Raw genomic sequence first — 21,519 nt, 5'->3', positions numbered from 1 at the left:
TAATAAAAATTGAAACACAATTAACTTTATGATTATAGCCAAAATAACAATTAATTTTTATATAAACTTTTAAATTAAGTTTTATATAAACTTTTAACAAATATCTGAGTTAAATAATATCTTTTCGCATAGGAGTGTTAAATCTTAAAAAGAAAAAGTAATTCTCTTAACATACTTTAACAAATTGAATACTAAACCACTTAATCTATAAAAGCTAAAATATGAGATAAGTATTTGTACTTTTCAAAAATTAAAATTTAGTCATTATATTTCTATTCTTAATAATTTAATTCCTCTATGTTTCAAATTTCTGAATTTAAGTTTAATTGTTAAAATTACTTTTTATTATTATTAAATTCGTTAGGGATTTAGGATGTCGAATTTGGGAGTGGGTAATAATACTTTAGGGATTTAGGATGAGGAAGAAGGGGGAAATAGAACTGGGGAAAAACGGAAAAAATGTTAAGTGTATCAGGTGTGGGTAAAAAATAAGACAGCTAAACGACGAAGTTTTGAACAAAATAATTTAACATTAGCAGCGTTTATAACCTAGCGCCACTAAAAATGCACCTATTGCTGCGCTTAGGGTTTTAGGGGTTATAGTTTAGTGTTTAGGGTTTGTTAGGGTTTAGCGGTTTACTATTTTAAGGGTTATAGATTAGTGTTTATGATTTTTTTTGGGTTTAGGATTTTAGGAGTTATATTACTTTTAGTGGCGTTTTACCAAAAGCGCCGCTAATATCTGGTTTTTAACGGCGTTTTACCAAAAGCGCCGCTAATGCTCTAGTTTTTAGTGGCGTTTTACCAAAATTGCCGCTAATGCTCTGTTTTCCTGTAGTGAGTTTCTTTATGTCTTGTTGTTATCCTAACTTTAGGATGTTTCTATTTAGGATTATGAACTAAATCTCCTAAATACCTAGGGAGGATGAAACCTATGATGAAACTTATAATTTAATTTCTATTTTTAAGCGATAAATACTTGATTATTGTTCTCATTTATGTATGCTTATTTTGTGTTTTAATATTTTTAGGATATTAATTCATGTTTAATGTGCATATTTCAGTGGAGCAAAAGTCCCTGTTTAAGAGTAGATCTAGCATAATTGAGTGGAGTTGTATGCAATCTTAAAAATAGGACGACATAAATCTACCGGATTAAAGTCAAATCTAACAGGGGAATGTATAGATCCAGTTAATGCGATGATAGGGTTTTTAATTAGAAAGAGATTTCAATTAATCAACCTAGAGTCAGTTGTTCTTACTCTCGAAAGAGATATTAACATAATTTAGGGATTTCTACGGATCAAGATACAAATGAATAAATCGTTTAATTCAGATTCAGAATAATAGGTGAAGTCTAGGTGGATTCTTTCCTGAGTATTGTCTTTCTCATTAGTTATCTTCGATTATTTTCCCATTTCAATCTCTGCTGCATTTATAGTTAAATTAGATTAATAAATTTAAATTAAAAACAATCATTTCAATTTATCGGGTAAATAATAAGAAAACGGTAATTACTAGTACTTTTAGTCCTTATGGATACAATATTCCCTAATCACCATAGCTATACTATTGTTCGATAGATGTACTTACCTTTGTCGTAATTATAATTAGTTTAGAGATCATCAATCTCTCTTATTGTTTTATACCAAGGGTGTTGTAGTGGAACCAAAATATTTTTTTAAAGTTGTCTAATCCTATGAAACGCACAAAACCCTTTTGGCATAATCCTAACTCTAACTCAAACCAAAAGAAGTATTCTTGAAAGTTGAGTATATTTCAACTATTTATTTTGAAAAGCTCTATGAGATCCTAAAACTAGAAGTGCTTCGATGAAATTGATGTGTGGGGGCCTCGGTTTACAGGTTTTCTTTGAATTTTTACTCGTTTAAATTTAGAATTAAATTGATATAATTTATAAATATTAAGGATTAAATTTTTTAAAACTCTGATCAATTTGGCACAATATGTAAACGTTGAGGACAAAATTTGTTATTATGCCAATCTTAAAAATTATTATGTCATTTTCATATTAGACATTTAACGGGGAATGACCAAAAAAGACAAACTCAAAAATTTTAGTAATTACTTTGTAATTTTTCATAATTAGTGATAAAAAAAGAAAGAAAATAGATGTGTGACTATCTAAAAACTAAAAACTTAATGCCTAAATTGGTACATTAGTTTGACAGCTTTTTTCTAATGTGGTATTTGTATTATTTTTGTTCCAATGTGATACATGTATTTAACAAAATTATACATTTTAGTACTGAATATAACAATGTTAACTTTTAGTGTTTAATTTAGGTTTTATAGTTAATTTGATGAACATTCATAATTAGCTAATAGTATTGGTAATTACCTTTCATCAAATCAACCCTAAAACTCAAACTATATCATATCCATATTGGTTTAGATTTGACAAATTAAGCATAAAATTAAACAAATTTACAATTAACACAAAAATGTATTGTATTAACAAAATCATGCAAAATTTAAACCTAATAATATTAACAATTAACTTTCATCAAATCAACTCTAAAATCTAAACTAAATATTAAAAAATTAATATCGTTACCTTTAAATATCAAAATATACAAATTTTATCAAATACGAATATCAAATTAGATCAAAAATAACGTAAATATCACATTAAAAAAATTGTATAACTCGAATACTAAATCAAATATTAAGCGAAATCAAAATGTATAATATGAAAATAGTGTTTGCTTAGTCTGGTCTATGGGTCTCTGAACCTTGCATATTAAAGAAGAAAATAAAAGATAAATATATTTTTTCCTCCAACTATAATGCTTGATAGTTTGAATTTTTTTTTTCATTTGAATCCAAGAACACCTGTCATTTAAATGATTTCCATTCCTTACTTGACAATTTACTACTGATTAAATAAAATTAAAATTTTAATCTGGGAGTGAGTTAAAGATTAAAAAAGACAAGCAATCTTGTGATTATGTTGGATTGTGTCCTACTAATTATGTTTTTTTAAAAATTTGAATTTAGATCCCAAAGCTGGATTAACCAAAAAGGTAGTAAAGTGAAGATTTCTTAGATCCCAAAGCTTGAAACCTAATATATGTAGTATATTTTTATATAAATATAACACAAATTATTGTATATATCAAAATACTTAACTATGAATAATTCACGTGTAGGTGGTGTTGTAAGTGCAGTATGGGACTCTAAAAGGAGAAATAAATAAATGAAAAAGCGCCAATTAAGTAATTGGATTGCAAGGCAGTCTCAAAACAGACAAAACATGTTTACCTAAACACCTGTTTCTATATGTTTAATCATACAATCAGCCAACATGTGATGGATTCTAATTCTTCAAATGAAACAAAAAGACACCAATTTTTTGGTCATTCGGTCTGCCTCACATGCCACGCACCTACTATATCATGTGACAACCGATAGGATCATCAACATATCCCCGGCCGGTATAGCGTCCCTTCATTTTCATAATTCATTATTATTTGGCGTTTGTAGATTTTAAAAAATAATAAATTATTTTTTATAAATTAATTTTCTTTGTTAAAAATTTTATCTATTTATGTTATTAAAAATTGACTTGTCTAACGAAATAATCAAATAGTAATACGTGATGTGCTACATGTATGTCATGTTGATGTATAAAGATCAATTTTTAATAATAGAAATTGATGAAATTTTTAACAGAATAACAAATTTATCTCTTTCTGAGTAAAGTGTATAAAATGTAATCTCACTCCTACTATAAGAACTTCTATGGTACTTTTATTTAGGGTGTTCAAATGGTAAGTTCGATTAATACCCAAAATCGAATTGCTCTTAACCAAAATTTATATATTTTTATTTTTGATTAAAATAAGTATAAAATATATAAAAAAACATTACTAATATTCATTTTCTTTTTTTAATAGTTTAAAAAAATTAAATGGAAATGAAAATAACAAATAAGACATTAAAAACACTACATAAATCTTAAAAGTTAACAACTAAACAAATAGTTAAAAATTATATATAATTTATATTATTTATTCAGTTAATTATTTAATTTGATTAATTACTCGATTTGAACTGAATTAACTAATAATTAAAATTTTAAAAATTATTAATCGACCTCCGATTAATTAACCGAATTAAATTAATTTAGTTGATTAATTCAATTTTAACTGAATTATAAACATCCCTATTTTTCCTATATCATTCTCTTTAAAATTTGATGTAATACTTGAAAATAAATGTTTAAAATTTAGATTTAGATTGAGATTAATTTATTATGTAAAGCATAAAATAAATAGTACTCAATTCACACCATTATTAAAATTTAAATCCAAATTTTAAAATTCAAAGTTTTCACTAAAGGATTTTAAAAGCCATGATAGCTTTAATAGCGAAGAACAACACATGATTCATGATTCTCAATCATACACTGTAGTTCGGATTTTATTACAGTAGCTAGCTAGATACATTATAATGATGCACCATGGCAGTTGAAACAAAAAATAATAATAAATGAAGGAAGATGAGCAAATTAAAGAGTAAAGTATTACAATCAACAAATGAATTTACAGTAGGTGCAGTAAGCAGTAAGGTACTACCAGAACCGAAAAAGTTGTCAAGTGTAGAGACGAAAGCAAAAATATTGGAGATGAAGAAGAAACCGGCAATGGTCCGAACGGTTCGAACGCGGAAGTTGGACCGGGGGCGATGAAATCGTCGGGGTTAGGGGGACTTGGGGTGGAAGGGATGGTTGGCATCGATGAGCCACTAGTAGGCACCACTCCACCAGGAGATGGCAACAAAGGAGCAATATCAGGTGATAATGGTTGGAAAGGGGACAATGGAGGATCCGACACTGATACTGGTGATGCTGATATCGTTGGGGTATCTGAACTCAGCCGAGAAGCTAAAGATGGCAAAGGTGATGAAGCAATGAAATACATGATCATGATGGGTAGTAAGAGAAAGCAAAAGGAGGCCATTTCCTAATGATGAAGAAATCAAGGTTGAGTGTCAAATGTTATATATAATATGTGGGTAAATGAAGAAGGGGTTGTAGTGAAGAAAAGCAAAAAGGAAAGGTGGGAGAAAAAGGAGTGAGGCTTTAGGTAAGAGGCAGTAGGGAGTGATGATGGAGTCCCTTAAAAAGGAAAGACTAAGGGTATCTCTATTGAGACCCAAATTGTAACGTGGCAAATTACAAGGGGTCAGTGGTGAGAAAATACAGGTTGGCAATGTAGAAAAGAAGACAACAGAAAAAAGATTAGTGATTTTTTGTTTTTTTGGTGTGACATGTTCGTTAGCTGATGATTCTTCCTTTACAGCCCGTGACTTCGGCAAATCCTTATATTTTGGCTAATCAATTTCAACTGTGCTTAATTTTTATAGGAATAATGTTAAACCCCGCTTTTAATATTTATATATTTTATTAATTTACTCTTTATTTTCTTTTTAAGTTAAATTTAATATTTAACTTTTTAAAAAGAGTTAAATTATTTTTTAATGTATATATTGACTATATTGTTAATTTTTAATAATGTTGGTATAAGAACCGTATATCACTCCATATATATTATCATGTTGACATAATATTATTTGTCTTATATGTCATATCAATAAATAATTTTAAAATATAAAATAAAATTATTTAAAATTAAAAAATATAAAAATTTTATAAAAATTTAAAAATTAGTATGAACTACATGTAGATTGTTATTCGAACTACTATGTTTAAAAATTTAATATTTTAATTAATATTTTTATTAGGAAACAATAATTTAATTCTTTTTAACAAGTTGATGGTCAAATTTAATTATTTTAAAAATTAAAAGGTCAAATTTAATTAAAAAAAGTGAGAACAATTTTTTAAAATTTGAAATAATCTTTTTTTCTCATGTAAGGGTTTCTTTTCATTTATTTTAGTTTTTCGTTTGAATTGAGGAAAGTTTAAATTACTCTAAAAGTTTGTTTCCCACCTCATGATAGTATTGAAAAGTTAAAACCCTACAGTCTGGTACACGATCATTTTGAAAAATAATGAACATAATAAATTATACATTTAAATATTATTAATATAAGATTTAACTGGTATCCAAGAAAAATGATTTTACCAAAAAAAAATTACTAATATAAGAAATTATACATTTAAACAAATATTTAAATTTGAATTATTATACACGTGTGGACCTTTAATTATTTCATTTTGTGTATATGTTATATATGGATTTTATCTAATTTTTATATATAATATTCAAGTAGAAGATGGGATAACATTATTTGAATCCATGATAAATGGGTGTTTGGCAAGAAATTTAACCACCGCTCCATTTGAATCAAGTTTTGTCCCTTGTTCTTTGTACTAATTTGATTTTACATTATACAATCAACCATCTCTGTAATAGTCTCCGCTAAGATACATGCATGGATGGGGTAGAATTTATTAAAATTAATTTAATTAAGCTGTTAATTTTCAAATTAGGAAGATCAATTGACTTGCGATGAATTTTTGCATGGAATCTAAGCATTTTTTAGTTGAGATGTCTACATACCGTTCGAAGAGTTATCTCACACTTTGAATCATTCGATTTCGACTCCAGACGCTTAAGTTATGACCATTTTACTAAAGACTGTGCGATCAAAGTTTTTAGACGATTTATTACGAGAAATTACGAATTTTAGGTTTTAATTCAAGTTTAAAGCATATTAAGTTCGAGTTTAATGTCTAATTCTGATTATATATGATTACCGATATTTTATCTATTAAGTTTTATTATTTTATTATTTATTTATTTGAATTTTAGGATATTTTAAATATTTAAAGTTGTTTAAGAGTTTTATATTTCTTACTCAACAAGAAAATTTAGTTATACTAAAACTATTATTTAGATTAATTAGAGTTTCATTATACCTGAAAGTTTTTTTGAATATAATCAGTTAACCTATATAAAATCCTCTTCATAATTCATTAAAAGCATTGATTCATTCATTAATAAAATTTTCAGTTCTTGAAGTTAATTTCTTTCGTACAAGATTGCTTTCTTGTAATTTTTATAAACGATTTTTCTTCTGGATTTTCTTTAAGGAGACATGGGAATTCATTATTCATCCTTCAATTTGTTAAGGATTATTTATTGTAGGGTTGATTAGAGTCATTAATTAAATTTGTTGAGATTTATATTTTAAAGGGGTTCAGCTGAACAACTATCTTCTATTCATATCCATCGATTTATTTGATCCATCTTCATTATTTTAATTTTGGATTTCTTTATTTATCTATACTTTGACTCTTTATTTTTTATTCTTGAATTTTTTTAGTTGTTTTTGTTTTCTTTAGTTCTAAATTTATTTATTTCTTTTTTCAAGTTCGGTCTGAATCTTTTCAAGATAAACAACTTGAATATGATTTTGGTCTTTATCCTTATCATTCTATAACAACATTTTACTATATTGTAAGTATTTTATATTTGTATACAATTTTAGTATATTTAAAATTTACATTATATTTTTTTGTTGAATTAAAGATATTTAATATTAGTTTATAAATCCTTTAAAACTATAAATCAAATGTATCTGAACTAGTCATCAAAATAAACTTAAAATTGTAATATTTGAGATTGAGATTTCAAAGCACCTAGGACTTCCTACTTGCTATTAGAGGTCATCGTGGGCTAGGCGGGTCGGATTTGGGCCGGATCCAGATAAAATTTTAGGCCTGTTTTTTAAACCCGAGCTTGGCTCAGTCCGGCCCATATTAATTTTTTTAGCTTATTTCATTAAATAAAAAATTAAAAATATAATAAATCAAATACATTTAAAAATATAAAAATAAATATTAAAATAAGAAACAAATAAAAATGAGACTAAAATAATTCTTAAAACAATACACAAATTGAAAATATAATAAAAATTGGCTATCTTAAAATTGAAAATAAAAAAATAAATATGATTAAAAATAAAAAAAATTATTTAGTATATAATTCAGGTAAGGCAGGCTGGGCAGAACCAAAAAGTTTTACCCGAGGCTTGAATCATTTTCTAAACGGGCCTCATTTTTTTGCCCAAACCCATATTTCGAGCCTATATTTTTACCCAAACCCTCCAATTTTTCGAGCGAGCCTTCGAGCTAGGCTGGATAGCCCAACCCATGATCACCTCTACTTGCTATTGAAAGGGGTCATAGGCAACCCTTTATATTATATTTACTAGAATTGAAACATCGATTATATGGGTGAAAATTAAAAAAAAAATTTTAAAGCATAAAAATGAAATTAAAAAAAAAAAAGACATAAAATGGATTTTCTAGTTGGTTATATAATATGGGAAGTTTCTAAAAGACAGTTTTTTTAAAAAATAATTTTAAGAAAAAAAAAAAAGGAAGTTGTGAAGGTATTTGCCGTTTTACCTAGCTTAAGGTAAGGTAAAGAGTCATTATAGAGGCGGTTAAAGAGAGGTTAAGGGTGATATACGATGAAGAGGGTAGTCAGAGAAAGAGAGAGAGAGATTTGATCTCCCAATTTGGGAATCGTTTTTGGTTATATACTGTGAATTGTAATCCCAATATACTACATGTCCTAGTGTTATTAGTGATCGGAGATGATTACATTAGTTGGTTTGTCGTGGTACACTTGGGTTTAGGTGTGGTTGCTAGGTTGACGATTGGACAAACTCTATCAATCATGTCAAATAAAAATAGTGTTTGACGATTGGTGTCATAAATGGTGGTTCAGTGAGGCTTTCACGTGGTTTGTGTGCAAGAGTGCCTGGATCGAGAGGTTTTCGAGGACTTTTCATATTGTAGAGTGGTGTTTGGAGAGAAGTTCACCCAATTAGTGTTCCAAGAAGTGTTATGTGAGGGTTTTTCCAAAATGTGGTACTTATTTCGAAGAATAAACTAAGCTTACGAAGAGTGAAGTATAACCTTAATTCTTAAAAAGCTATACTCGAGGGATTAAGGGTATAACGATATTTTAATTCATAAAATAGTTAAAGATTTACCGTCTTACAAACATATAATTTGTAGTTTATACTTTTAATCCTTTTTTGTTGTTTCATTGACTGAATTGATGCAATGAAGCATCAAATTAAATTAAAAATTTTAAGTTAGAACATTACGTAATAAGAAATATTTGTTTGAAACTATTTAAAAAGAGGAAAGACTAAGAAAGAAGATTTAAAGAAACACAAGAGTTATGTCGGACAGGATAAGTGAAGTTGGCGTAAATTACGGGGTTTATTGAACAGAAGACAATAGCCATAGCCATAGCCACGACATGAACATGAACCACTACAACAATAACAAGACAATGGTAGCGTAGGTAAGTGAGGAAGTGAAATGACATAAATATTTTTAGGTTTTCCACTTTTGATGTAAGTAATGGAGCAAACTAATTCCATTATGTTGTATGGCAACCAACTCTCATTATTTTCACCCAACTGATTTAACACCATCTTTTATTTCTAACTACCCTTCCCATCCAAATTTATAACAAATAAATATTTATTATTAACTAAATACTCAACTTTAATAACTTTTTACCAAAACATTTTGAAAATAATTATTATTTACTAGTCATAAATTATTTATTAAAATAATATGTTTTGAACTATAACTTAAATTTTTATTTTTATAGTCTATTTAGTATCTTAAGGTGACGAAGATTTTTGTCTTGTTGGATTGATGTTTGACTTACACTCAAATTGTCACAAATGATGTTAAATTTATTAAAATGCTATTCATTTTATATTATTTTAATAAATAATTTTAAACACATATTATTTAAATAAATAATTTATTTTTTATAATATTTAGCTAAAAAAAGCAGTTTAATGTTTAACGTTTAAACTATAACATATTTATTATTATTATTTCAGAATCCATAAAATGTTATTCAAAATTTTCAATCTCAGTTTTCGCCATTTAAATAACCGAAAAATAACCAAGTTAAATGGCAAGAATAATATTTTTATGCCATTTGTAAATAATAATAAAAATAATTATAATGAAATATATATTTTTATATATTAAAAAAAACAAAAGCCAAGTAATGGAGCAAATTAATTATTTTATGCTTGCCAACATGAGTTGCTTAAATACTCACTACCATATTATTTAGTACTACTATTCGAATTTTATCATAATCTCATGTAAATATTAAGGACATCTCCTAACATTATACTAAGAAGGTCCCCCTCACTTAAATTTCTTTTATGATCCATGGCAATACTTGCCATTTAGTCACTGGACTGACTTAAGACAGCCTTTTATGTCTAACCACCCCTCCCAACCAAAAATAAAACCTTTTAATAAAAGAGAAAGAGATAAAATCTTATTTTAATCAGTAGTCGAAGGTTTAAATTCTCACATTAAATATGAAGCAGTTTTAAAATTCGTGGTCAGCGTCTACCCCCTTAATGAATTTACTGAACGCGAAAGATTATTCATTGAGCTCATTCCAGTCGATACCTTAATAACCCAAAAAATCTTTTCCATCTAATTTTAAAACAACTTAAATTTTAAAATAAATATTTTTAATATGATATATAATTAAAAAGTATATACTTAGTTGATTGATTGAAATGTTAATTGGTTGATTTAAAGTTGAGGAATTAGATTGTAAAATTTGAACTAAACCAAATAAAATTGAAAATTTTGATTTGACAACTCTAAGGGACTATCTAGATAGATGAGATCAAGAGGAGATCTTATTGAGCAATTGTTCGATTAGATCGGTTTAATTTAGTGAGGTCAAAAGATAAAATGGATTAAATTACTTCATTGGTAAAATGATGACCAAGAGGTAAAATTAGATTAATTAGAAAAGTTAGACTTCCGAAATCCCTAAACCGCGAATTATTGCACATTAATTTTTCAACAAAAATAAATAAATTGTATTATGTATTTAATATGTTTATATTTAATTTCTATTTTTTATGTTTTTAACATATTCTTAAATGATAATATTTAATTTCTATTTTTTTCAATACTTAAAAAATGAGTATGCTCTTCGATAGCCTTTTTTCGTATGCTTTTCGGTAGCATTTTTTTTTCTTTTTTTTTTTTAGTTTTTAGTTTACGTTGATTTGAGAATATTGAGTAGATTATGGAAGAGGCTTTGGTGGACTTGAGATTGGAGGATGAAGAGGGGAATGGGGAAATAGAGGGATGGGAGATTGATCAAGTGAATGATCCTTTAGAAGAAACCTCGTATCTATGTTTAGTAGGATGTTTTCTTACAACTATAATAGTCACTTTTCAGTCGATGAAAATAGTGTTGGCCAATCTGTGGCATCCTCTTGGTGGGTTTACAATCACATATATAAGGGACAAAAGAATTCTTTTTTGATTTTATTGTGAAGCTGATCTGGCCAGAGTGGTGAAGGGATCGCCATAGACTTTCAATAATCATTTACTTGTTTTTTAGAATTTACAGAAAGGAGAAGATCCAATCGAAGTACCGCTCTTAAAAACTGCTTTTTTGGGTGCAAATTCACAATCTTCCGACGGGCATGTACTTTGAGTCAATGGCGAAACAATTTGGAGATTTTATTGGAGAATTCCTTGAATGTGATGCGAAAGTAGTTGCAGCTAGACTAAATAATTTTATGATAATTTGGGTTTTGCTGGATATTCATCATCCTCTGAAGTGGAAGAAAAAACTCATGATAGCAAAAACAAAAGAAATTTTTGCGGTTTTCAAATATGAAAAGTTAACGACTTTTTGTTTCTTATGTGGAAGGTTTGGTCATAGAAAAAGTTTCTGTCATATTCCAATGGTTTAAGGTAGCAAGGAATTGCCATTAGGATGGAATATTTCTTTAAAAGCTCCATCACAGAAGGCGACGATCGGTGGCAGTGTTCGGCTAAGGGAACCGAGTGAAAATTGGGGAGTTAATTTGGGGGAACCAAGAGAGGATATAGGGAAATCCAATATAAATATCAATTTCTCTAAATTCATACACAATGCGAGAAGTAATTTGGGAATCAACCGAGCAGGCAAATCAAAGTTACCAAATACGGATGAGGAGGTGTCAGACTTAATGGATGTAGGAATGTTGAATGAAGATATGCCCATGAATGTTATGGATGGAAAAAAAAAAGGCTCAGACTATATGATGTTTCGTTAGTTCCAAGGGCACAAGAGTTGATAATTGCATTAGAAATATGGAAAGAGGATTGTCTGAACGATCAAATGGTTGAACTTGTTAAGCAGGTAAGCCGAACATTATGAAACTCTTAAGTAGGAACGTCCTTGGACTGAGGAATCCACGGTCAGTTCGTAGAATTCAACATTTGTTGAAAGAGTATTGTCCCCATGTTATTTTCTTTATTGAAACTAAATTAGATGCTGGTAGAATGGAAAAGATCAGAAGGAAGTATTGTTACTGTAACGGTATTGATGTCTCAATGAATGGTTCGAGAGGTGGACTCTGCTTAGGATGGAAAGATGATTATACTATTGACCTTTGTATTTTTAGTTCATGCTATATAGATGTGATGATTACTGGAGATGATGGTAGTATGAATGGCGTTTTACGGGTTTTATGGGTCCCTAGAAGGAAGAAGAAGAGAGGAATCATGGGTTTTACTTAAACATCTCTGCCATAGTTATGATAATCCGTGGGTTGTTATGGGTGAATTCAATGAAATCATGTCAAATCAGGAGAAACAAAGGGAAAGATGTAGAGAGGAGAGACCAATGCGCGACTTTCAAGATGCATTGGATAGGTGTGGGTTAATTGATATGGGCTATCCAGGGCGTTGGTATACATGGGAAAAGGGAAATTTTGCTTCCAATAACATTATAGAGAGGCTGGATAGAGGAGTCGCAAATTCAAGTTGGTATGTTGTTTTTCCTAGTTATACTATAACGCATTTGAATAATTCCTATTCGGACCACTTCCAATTTTTAATAGATACTGTAGCTATGGTGCATTCGTGTAAACAGGTTAATAACTTTTTTTTTTATTTTAATTTTGAAATGGCATAGTTATTGGAAGATTCTTATGAGGCAAAAGTTACAATTTTGTGGAATGCTAATAATCATTTGCATGTCTTAGATCGTCTTTTATCGGTTGGAGCAAGATTAAAGCTGTAGGCCTTAAAGAGGAAAAAGAAAAATAGAAGGAATATTAGTCGATTGAAAAGCCGACTCCATGACCTGTATAATGCAGCACTTAATGATGACACTTTGGAGGAAATTATCAAAGCAAAGCTAGAGCTGAATTTGGAGATTAACAAGGAGGAATTACATTAAGAGCAACGATCCAGAACTAATTGGCTAAGGTATGGAGACCAGAACACAAAATTTTTCCATAATTATGCAACCTATAGGCATAAGATAAATAGAATAAAGGGATTGAAAGATAAGAATGAGATTATGAGGAAAGAGGAAGCTGAGATGTTGAGGGTTGCAGTTCGATATTTTAAGGGAATCTTTGAAACTTCAGGTCGCAACAATGAAAATGAGATTTATGAGGGGGTCTCCAAGAGTGTGACATAGTACATGAATGAAGCCCTTATTTAGGATTTTAAAGAAGAGGAGATAAAGAAGGTGGTAAAAGATATGGGATCAACTAAGGCGCCAAGGTATGATGGCTTTCTTGCTATTTTTTACCAACAATTTTGGCATATTATTGGTACCGATATATCAAAGTTTTGTCTCAAGGCCCTTAATCGAGAGATATCTTTAAAGGAGATCTTTACAAAGATTATTCTTATTCTGAAAAATAATAGTGCCAATGTTATGACTGCCTTTCGTCCTATTAGTTTGTGCTCTATGTTGTACAAAATCATCTCCAAAGTAATTGCAAACTGTTTGAAGATGGTGTTGGATGATTGTATTGATGAGGCATAAGAGCTTTTGTGCTTGGACGACTTATTTTTTATAATGTACTTATGGTGTATGAATTGATGCAAGCCCTAAAGAATAGGAGGAAAGGGAAAAAAAAAAAGGCTCTTTTGCTCTTAAACTTGATATGAGCAAAGCATATAATAGAGTAGAATGTGGATTTATTGAAGGAATGATGAATAAGATGGGTTTTGATGGAAAATGAATCGCTCTAATTATGCATTGCATATCTTCTGTATCATACTTAGTTATGGTCAACGATGAATCTAGTAAAGTCTTTATTCTAGGGAGAGGACTTCGACAAAGGAGATGCTCTAAGCCCATATCTTTTTTCCAATATGCACAAAGGGTTTTTCCACTTTGTTGAATCTAACAAAAAGAAAAGGAACGATGCTAGGCGTAAAAGTATGTCGAGGGAGTCCTTTTGTGACATTTTTTTTTATGGATGATAGTATTTTGTTTGTCAAGGCCACGAAAGAAAGAGGGCAAGTGATTAAAGAAATTTTAGGGAAATATGAATGAGCCTCTAGTCAACAAGTAAATTTTGATTAAGTCTTTGATTTTCTTTAGTTCGAATGTTGAGAAGGAAATTGGTAGGCAAATAGTTAAACAGTTAGGAGTACGAAGAGCCTGTAGTATAGAGCGTTATTTGGGACTCCCAACTATGGTGGGAAGGAAAAAGAAAAAGGCTTTTCATTAGATTTGGGACAGAATGAGGGTAAAGGTTAATAGCTGGAGTGCTCGACTTCTATCGCAATGAGGGAAAGAGATCTTTATCAAAGTAGTGTTACAAGCTCTTCCTATATATTCATCTTATGTTTTTTTATCACCTAAAACATTATGTTTTGAACTGGAATAGATGATGAATTGATTTTGGAGGCAGAAAAGTTCAAATCGAAGAGGAATGCATTGGTGCAGATAGGCAGATTTATGCCACTCGAAGGATAGTGGGGGAATGGGTTTTCGTGACTTACGTAAGTTCAATGTTGTTTTATTGGCAAAACAAGGTTGGAGATTAGTTATCAAGCCTGATTTGTTAGCTGCGCGTATTTTTAAAGCTAAATATTACCTAAATACTACCTTGTCGGAATGCCCAGTTGGGAGCTTACCTTTCATATATTTGGCAAAGTATTTATGTTGTAAAAAAGGTGTTGGAAGATGGGGCGGGTTGGAGAGTGGGATCAGGCACACAAATCTCAATTTGGAGAGATAGGTGGATTCAAAAATAGGCTGGTGGACAAATTCAACAAACTCCGATTAATACTACCGTTGTTATGGTGGCAGATTTGATTGACCAAGATTTTAAAAGCTGGAAGGATGAGCTTATTACCAGTTTGTTTACAAACGAAGAGGCTGAAGCCATCAAATGCATTCCTTTATCTTACTCTATTATGGAAGGCAGGATCATTTGGAAGGGCGAAAGAATGAGACAGTATTCTGTCTGCAGTGGTTACAGGGTTCTCCTCAGTCGACAGATTACAAAAAATGATTTACAGGGAAGCTACGAAAAATATAGAAAGCTTTGGCAGATACAAATACCCTCTAAAATTAAAATTACAATCTAGCGCATTTTAAATGACTTTATCCCTACTGCCTATATTCTTTACAATAGAATGATTGCTCTGTCTTCAATATGCCCAAGATATGGGTCTACTCCAGAAACAACGGTGGACGTTATCACGAATTGTGGCCCTGCAAAAGAGGTATGGGATAAGTTTTGTATAGGTTGGCTAAAAGTCTTTGATACGAACAATATATGAAGCTAGTTTGGTTTTCTCTTTCGTCTTTGATACGAACAATATATGGAGCTAGTTTGGTTTTCTCTTTCAGAAGAGCTGTGTTATTACCTGTTGAAAGATAGCGATTACTATGTTTGCACTTTGGCATGCCCGTAATCAACATGTGATGGAAGGAAAAAGACAGACAATTCAGGAGATTAGTACAAAAAGTGAGAGCTTTATAAGGGAAATGGATGAGATTAAACTGAAATTAACTAAAAAGAAGGTGACCATGAAATCTCAGGGGCTGCCTCCACAAAGTCTGAAAGTCAAGGTGAACTTTGATGCGGCTTTCAAACCAGATCTTCATTAGCCGTGTTCAGGGTTTGTAGCCAGAAACGATCTAGGGCTGGTAATGGGAAGTGGGGTGCGAAAGAATGTTCATGTTGCAGATGCCTTTTCTACCAAAGCTATATCTTGCATCCAAGCATTAGAATTTGCGAATGATATGGGTTTTCAAAATATTGTTGTGGAAGGGGATACAAAAACGAATATTGTGAAGATTCAAAAAAAGATAACCGACATATCTAAAATAGGGATGCATATTGGAGAGATTAAGATGTTGGCATCAAATTTGAACACTATTTAATTTCAACATGCAGACAGAGAAGCAAATGGAGTGTAATAGCCCATTTTTCAGTGAAATCGAAACAGTGGTTTCGGGACCACATATCCAATCCGAAAATAAAATTTACATTTATTTTATTATATGGTCTGTATTATGATTGCATGTCGTATGAAAATTTTGATACGAAAATTTTATCGATTAAGTTTTTAATTATGAGAAGGACTAAATAGCATAAAATACGAAAGTTGAATTCTAGTAGTTATAAGGATTAAATAGATATGGAATTCAAAACTAGAGGTCCTTATATGGTAATTAGACCATTAAAGAAAAGTATGTAGATTTTTGGTGACTCATCTATGGAAAAATTAGAAAAGAGTAGGGACTAAATTGGAAATCACAAAAATTAAAAGATGATAATTAATTAAAAAGAAATTATCATCTTATTTTCATGTATTCTTCCCCAAAATTTCTATGGAAACCCTAGGAGAGAGGAAGAAAACTTTTCAAGCTTAAAAATGTATGAAATCAAGTCCCGTTTTTAGTAATTTTTATATTTTTGGAATCGGGATAGTCTAATCTATCTATTTGGGGGATTAATTTGAAAAGTTATCAAGGTATAAAATTTGGGTCATAGATGAATATGCTGAAAATTAGAAATTTATGGTAGAAAATGAAAGGTTGTTGATAGACAAACAACTTTTACAAAATGATTTTTGATGAAAACATGATTTAGGGACTAAAATGTAAAGTAGTGAAATTTGATGAAAAATTCTGAATTTTTATGAATACATGTGCTGTAAATTTTGTAATGGGATTTTGGTTAGGCTTGGAATAGAGAGTAAATTGCATAAATTTCATATTCTAAGCCTAGGGACGAAATAAGAATTTATGGAAATATTAGGGGCAAAATGGTAATTTTTCATAGGATGAAAATTGAGTCCACTTGAGTATGAAATTTGATAAATTGATGTTAAATGTATTCGTAAAGATCCGAATAGACCAAATTTGGAGTTAGAACGAGGAAAACAGAAAACTGTCGGATTAGTAGATTTTCGTACACGAACATTTGTCGAGGTAAGTTCGTGTAACAAAATAGTGTATTTTGTATGCTTGAATTAGATGTTGCGTTTTTGAATTGTATAAATGTCATATATGTATATGACATTGAAAATATACCTGACAAAGCCCGATCAACGATAATGCCCGATAAAGGATAAACGATAAAAATGTTACTTTTATGCTTGGAATGAATGTGGAATGAGATCATTTAAATTATATGAATGTTATGGATGTATGAAATAATTGCATGCCTGATAATTCTTGAAAAATGTTTAAATCTCGGTTGAATAAATGAAAAAATGATGGAGATGTGATTTCTCGAAATGAATAAGGTCCTGCATTTGTTGCTGATGGGATTTAGCTCGGACGAGTAATCCTATTGACCTCATTACAGAAAGGATTTAGCCCGAACGGGTAATCCTGATATAAGTTCTCTTGAGCATATGTCATGGATTGGATTTAGCCCGGACGGGTAATCCAAATCAAGCTCCTTAGAGCATATGTCATAAAATGGATTTGGCCTGGACTGGTAAGCCTGTTGTATACATGTGTGGCTCGGGAGTGTACTCTCTAATATATTACCCTATGGGTACTACTGGACATGAATTGACAGATCTTGATTCATACACCTCGAGTGTATTACCTGCGTATCCGTCGATATTTTAGATAAATTCAACGGGTAAAATTTCTTGACATGAGAAGATATGAATAAGAAATGAATTATTACACATACAGGCCTGAAATACATGAAAATGACGATACGCGATAATTGATATATGGAAATATGAAATGATGATATTGTACATGAAATTTATTTGATGAGTATGTACATCATTGATTATAGACTTGTACAACTTGAGTATACTTGTAACATCTCGAATTAGGGCCTAGTCGGAATAGTGGTTTCGTGACCAAAAATTTGATGTTAAAATAGTTATTTTATGATCATTATGAGGTCTAGGATATGAAAATAAGCATGTGTTAAAGTTTCATGAAAAAATTCTATGTGTAAGGTGTCCAATCGGAAATTAAGGACCAAATTGAATAAATTACAAAACTCGGGTTCTAGAAGAAATTAGTATGAAATTGCTATGGATTATTAATTAGATGTCCCTAAAGAGTAATTTTCCCAATTTTTAAGTTTTTGGACAAAAATGGGCATACATGGAAAATTTTGGAAGTTTAGTAATGAAAGGCATTTTGGTCATTTGGTTAATTAAAGAATAAAAAGGGAAAAATAAGCCAAAATGTTGTCATTCATCTTCTCCATGCTGCCGAAATTTCCATGCTCTCCATAGCTAGGGTTTTCAACATTTCAAGCTCAATAGTAAGTGCTTCCTAGCCCCGTTTTTAATGCTCTTCGTATTTTTGAGATCCTTGTAACATGCTCTCTCTATTTCTACCCATATTTCAAGCTAAGGTTCATGTTTATAAATTTACCCATGCATGAGATGTTTGTGTTTTGATGATTTATGGAGGAATATGAGAGTTTAAAGGATAGTAAACAACTTTTACTAAGTACTTTTTCATGGAAATGGCTCAAGGGACCATTTTGTAAAAGTTGTGAAAATGGGTAGAAAAATGTGAAATGAAAGAAAATGTGGGCTGCTATAGGCAAGAAAAATATTCAGCTAGGCTTGGGTAACTTAGAAATTTCATGCATTTCATTATACAAGCCTTAAGACTAAATTGTAAAAGTGTAAAAGGTTAGGGGCAAATTGGTCATTTTTTCGGGGGTGAGTTTTAAATCCTAAAATGGAAAATTTGATGTATTAATAGTCAAATTTTATTGATATAGACCCTGACGAACCAATTCTAGAAGTCGACCGTGGAAAATGAAAGGATTCGGAATAACTGAAATACGAAACTAAAGCAATTACTAGGTAAGTTCGTATAACCCGAAGTAAACTCTTAATATACTTAAACAAGCATATTCTTGAATGTATGAAAATTTGGATATTCATGGCATGATAATACATAAAATGTGCTTGTATAAATGAAAAATGATAAATGTCCCGGTTGAAATAGAAAGGGAGATTCGATGGATAAATTATGGCTTACATGACATGGGATCCTGCATGTGTTGCAGAAAAGGATTTAGCCCGGACGGGTAATTCGATGATCTCAAAATAGAAAGGATCTAGCCTGGACGCGTGTTCCTTGAGTGATCGAGCCTCCCGAAGAATATGAGTGCATTAAGGATTTAGCCCGGACGGGTAATCCGATTGAGGACTGAATTTAGCCTGGACTAGTAATTCAGATCCGAGCTTATGAGAGCAATTGTCATTGAAAGGGATTTAGCCTGGATTGGTAATCCCGACATTGCTCTATGAGTTACTACTATGGAGGATTTAGCCTAGACTGGTAATCCCGCCGTAAGATATAAGGTTCATGGGAGTGCGTACTAGAGATGATCACTTGTATGACTTGACGGTAATTGGGCTATCCATTGAGATTTTCGAGGAATTCAACCGGATTAACATGAGAAATAGAAATGGAAATATTGAATTGATGAGCTTATTTAAGACTAATGACATGATGTATTGTTATAAGACTAACTTGATGATTGAGTGTATGTGATAGGGAAACTATTTCATGCTTGTTGAAATTATTGCCTAAATATGGTTGTATGCTAATAAACCAGTAAGTTTACTTTTCGGTTATCCGAACTTACTAAGCATCTAAATGCTTACCCCCTTCTCTTTTCCCTGTTTTACAAAGCTCGTGGACTTGTGAAGATTGGAAGACGGTTGGAGAATCAACACACTATTGACTTGTTTTGCTTTGGTATATAGATACTTTTATTTTGTTTAATGGCATACATAGAATTTTTGGTTATTTTGTTATATGTGTCATTTGGCTAGCCAATGTAAGGGCCTAAATGATATACTTATTCTTTTGTATATGGCTATGAGATATGGCTCATATTGATGTAGGTTGTAAACCTACAAATGATGCATGTCTATGTTTAAATGTTTCATGAGATATGATGATGAGGCTTATCATGAATGGATGATTGAAATGGGACCTAATAATTTGAGAGTGGACATAGCATATAATGGTATATGGTTATAATATAGCCTAAGTGTGAAATGTAAAATGTGCTATGTTATTCCCTAATACGAAAAGGATAATTTAGCATGTACTAAACCGATGAGATGATGTTAACATGCAATGAGTTATGTCAAGGTTGTTTAAGAGTATAATTAGGCCATGTTAAATACCATTGATGTCTTTAAGTGTGTATGATGAAAGAGGGTGACCAAAGGCTTGGAAAATAGCCCTAAAAAGGTCCACACAAGTAGACACACGGGCATGTGTCTAGGCCGTGTATAACATACGGTCAGCCCCATGGGCGTGTTGCCTGGTCGTGTGTCCCCTGTACTTAAAATCTTAGGTCAGTTTTCATGGTAGTAAACACACGGGTAGAGACACAGTCGTGTGTCTCAACCGTGTTGAGGACACGGCCTAGCAAACGGACGTGTACCTTGGCCATGTGCCTCAAAATGAATGATGACATCATAAACAGAATATCCGGGTTTTTGAACATGGGCGATGACACTAGGTGTCTAGGCCGTATGAGGGACACGGGCCAGGGACAGGGGCGTGTGCTTAGCCGTGTAAAAATCCCTATAGGTTTGAAATGAAAAATATATTCAAATAATTCAACACGGGTGGGACACACGGGCGTGTCCCTAAGCACACGGGCGTGTGCTTTGCCTCCACACGGGCGTGTGAGGCATAACCCTAGTAATTTTCCTAAAATTTCTACAGTTTTCGGTTGAGTCCCGGATCACTTTTAATGTATGTTTTGGACATTGTAGGTCTATAATTGAGACACTATGATGTTGTTTGGTCGGTTTTAAATTAGAATGAAATCCTATAACCCATATTTTCCGAAAGTGTCTAAGTATGTGTCTGGTAACGCCTCGTACCTTGTCCCAGTATCGAGTACGGGTAAGGGGTGTTACAGTACTAATCGTGACCTTGATATTTCGAGTAATATGGGTAAAGTTTTGATATGAAATGATTTGAACTCAAGATAAACTATTATGAAATTATACTTGAAATACAAAGAGACGATTTATACATGTTAAATGAATACATGTTGTGGAAAGCATATGTGCATGGAAACTTGATTGTTTTTGAGCCCATATATGTTTGCGATGTTATTATGGATTATATGACTAACAAGGGAAATGAGGATATAAGTAGGCCTTGAGGGCAAATTCATTGAATATGCCTTACATAGTTATATTAAAAT

General features: G+C 31.1%; 1 protein-coding gene and 1 long non-coding RNA gene across 2 annotated transcripts; both read right to left on the bottom strand.

The window, feature by feature from the left end:
* Window positions 1–4,338: 4,338 nt before the first annotated feature.
* LOC108486162 (classical arabinogalactan protein 25) lies at window positions 4,339–5,248 on the bottom strand. The gene has a single exon (XM_017790037.2). The coding sequence runs from the start codon at window positions 4,983–4,985 to the stop codon at window positions 4,569–4,571; it is 417 nt and encodes a 138-aa protein (XP_017645526.1). The 5' UTR covers window positions 4,986–5,248; the 3' UTR covers window positions 4,339–4,568.
* A 10,037-nt stretch (window positions 5,249–15,285) lies between these two features.
* Window positions 15,286–16,226, bottom strand: LOC128282389 (uncharacterized). Its single transcript, XR_008272654.1, has 2 exons — window positions 15,698–16,226; window positions 15,286–15,542 (listed from the first exon to the last, which is right to left on the bottom strand). It is a non-coding gene; the product is annotated as an uncharacterized LOC128282389 (long non-coding RNA).
* Window positions 16,227–21,519: the final 5,293 nt, after the last annotated feature.

Source organism: Gossypium arboreum, chromosome 10, assembly GCF_025698485.1.
Source record: "Gossypium arboreum isolate Shixiya-1 chromosome 10, ASM2569848v2, whole genome shotgun sequence".
NCBI lineage: Eukaryota > Viridiplantae > Streptophyta > Magnoliopsida > Malvales > Malvaceae > Gossypium > Gossypium arboreum.
This window is presented reverse-complemented; position numbering and strand designations above follow the sequence as displayed.

Bases quoted from the DNA above. Each gene is read 5' to 3' on its own strand.
- LOC108486162 (XM_017790037.2), bottom strand. From the start codon at position 4,985: ATGGCCTCCTTTTGCTTTCTCTTACTACCCATCATGATCATGTATTTC.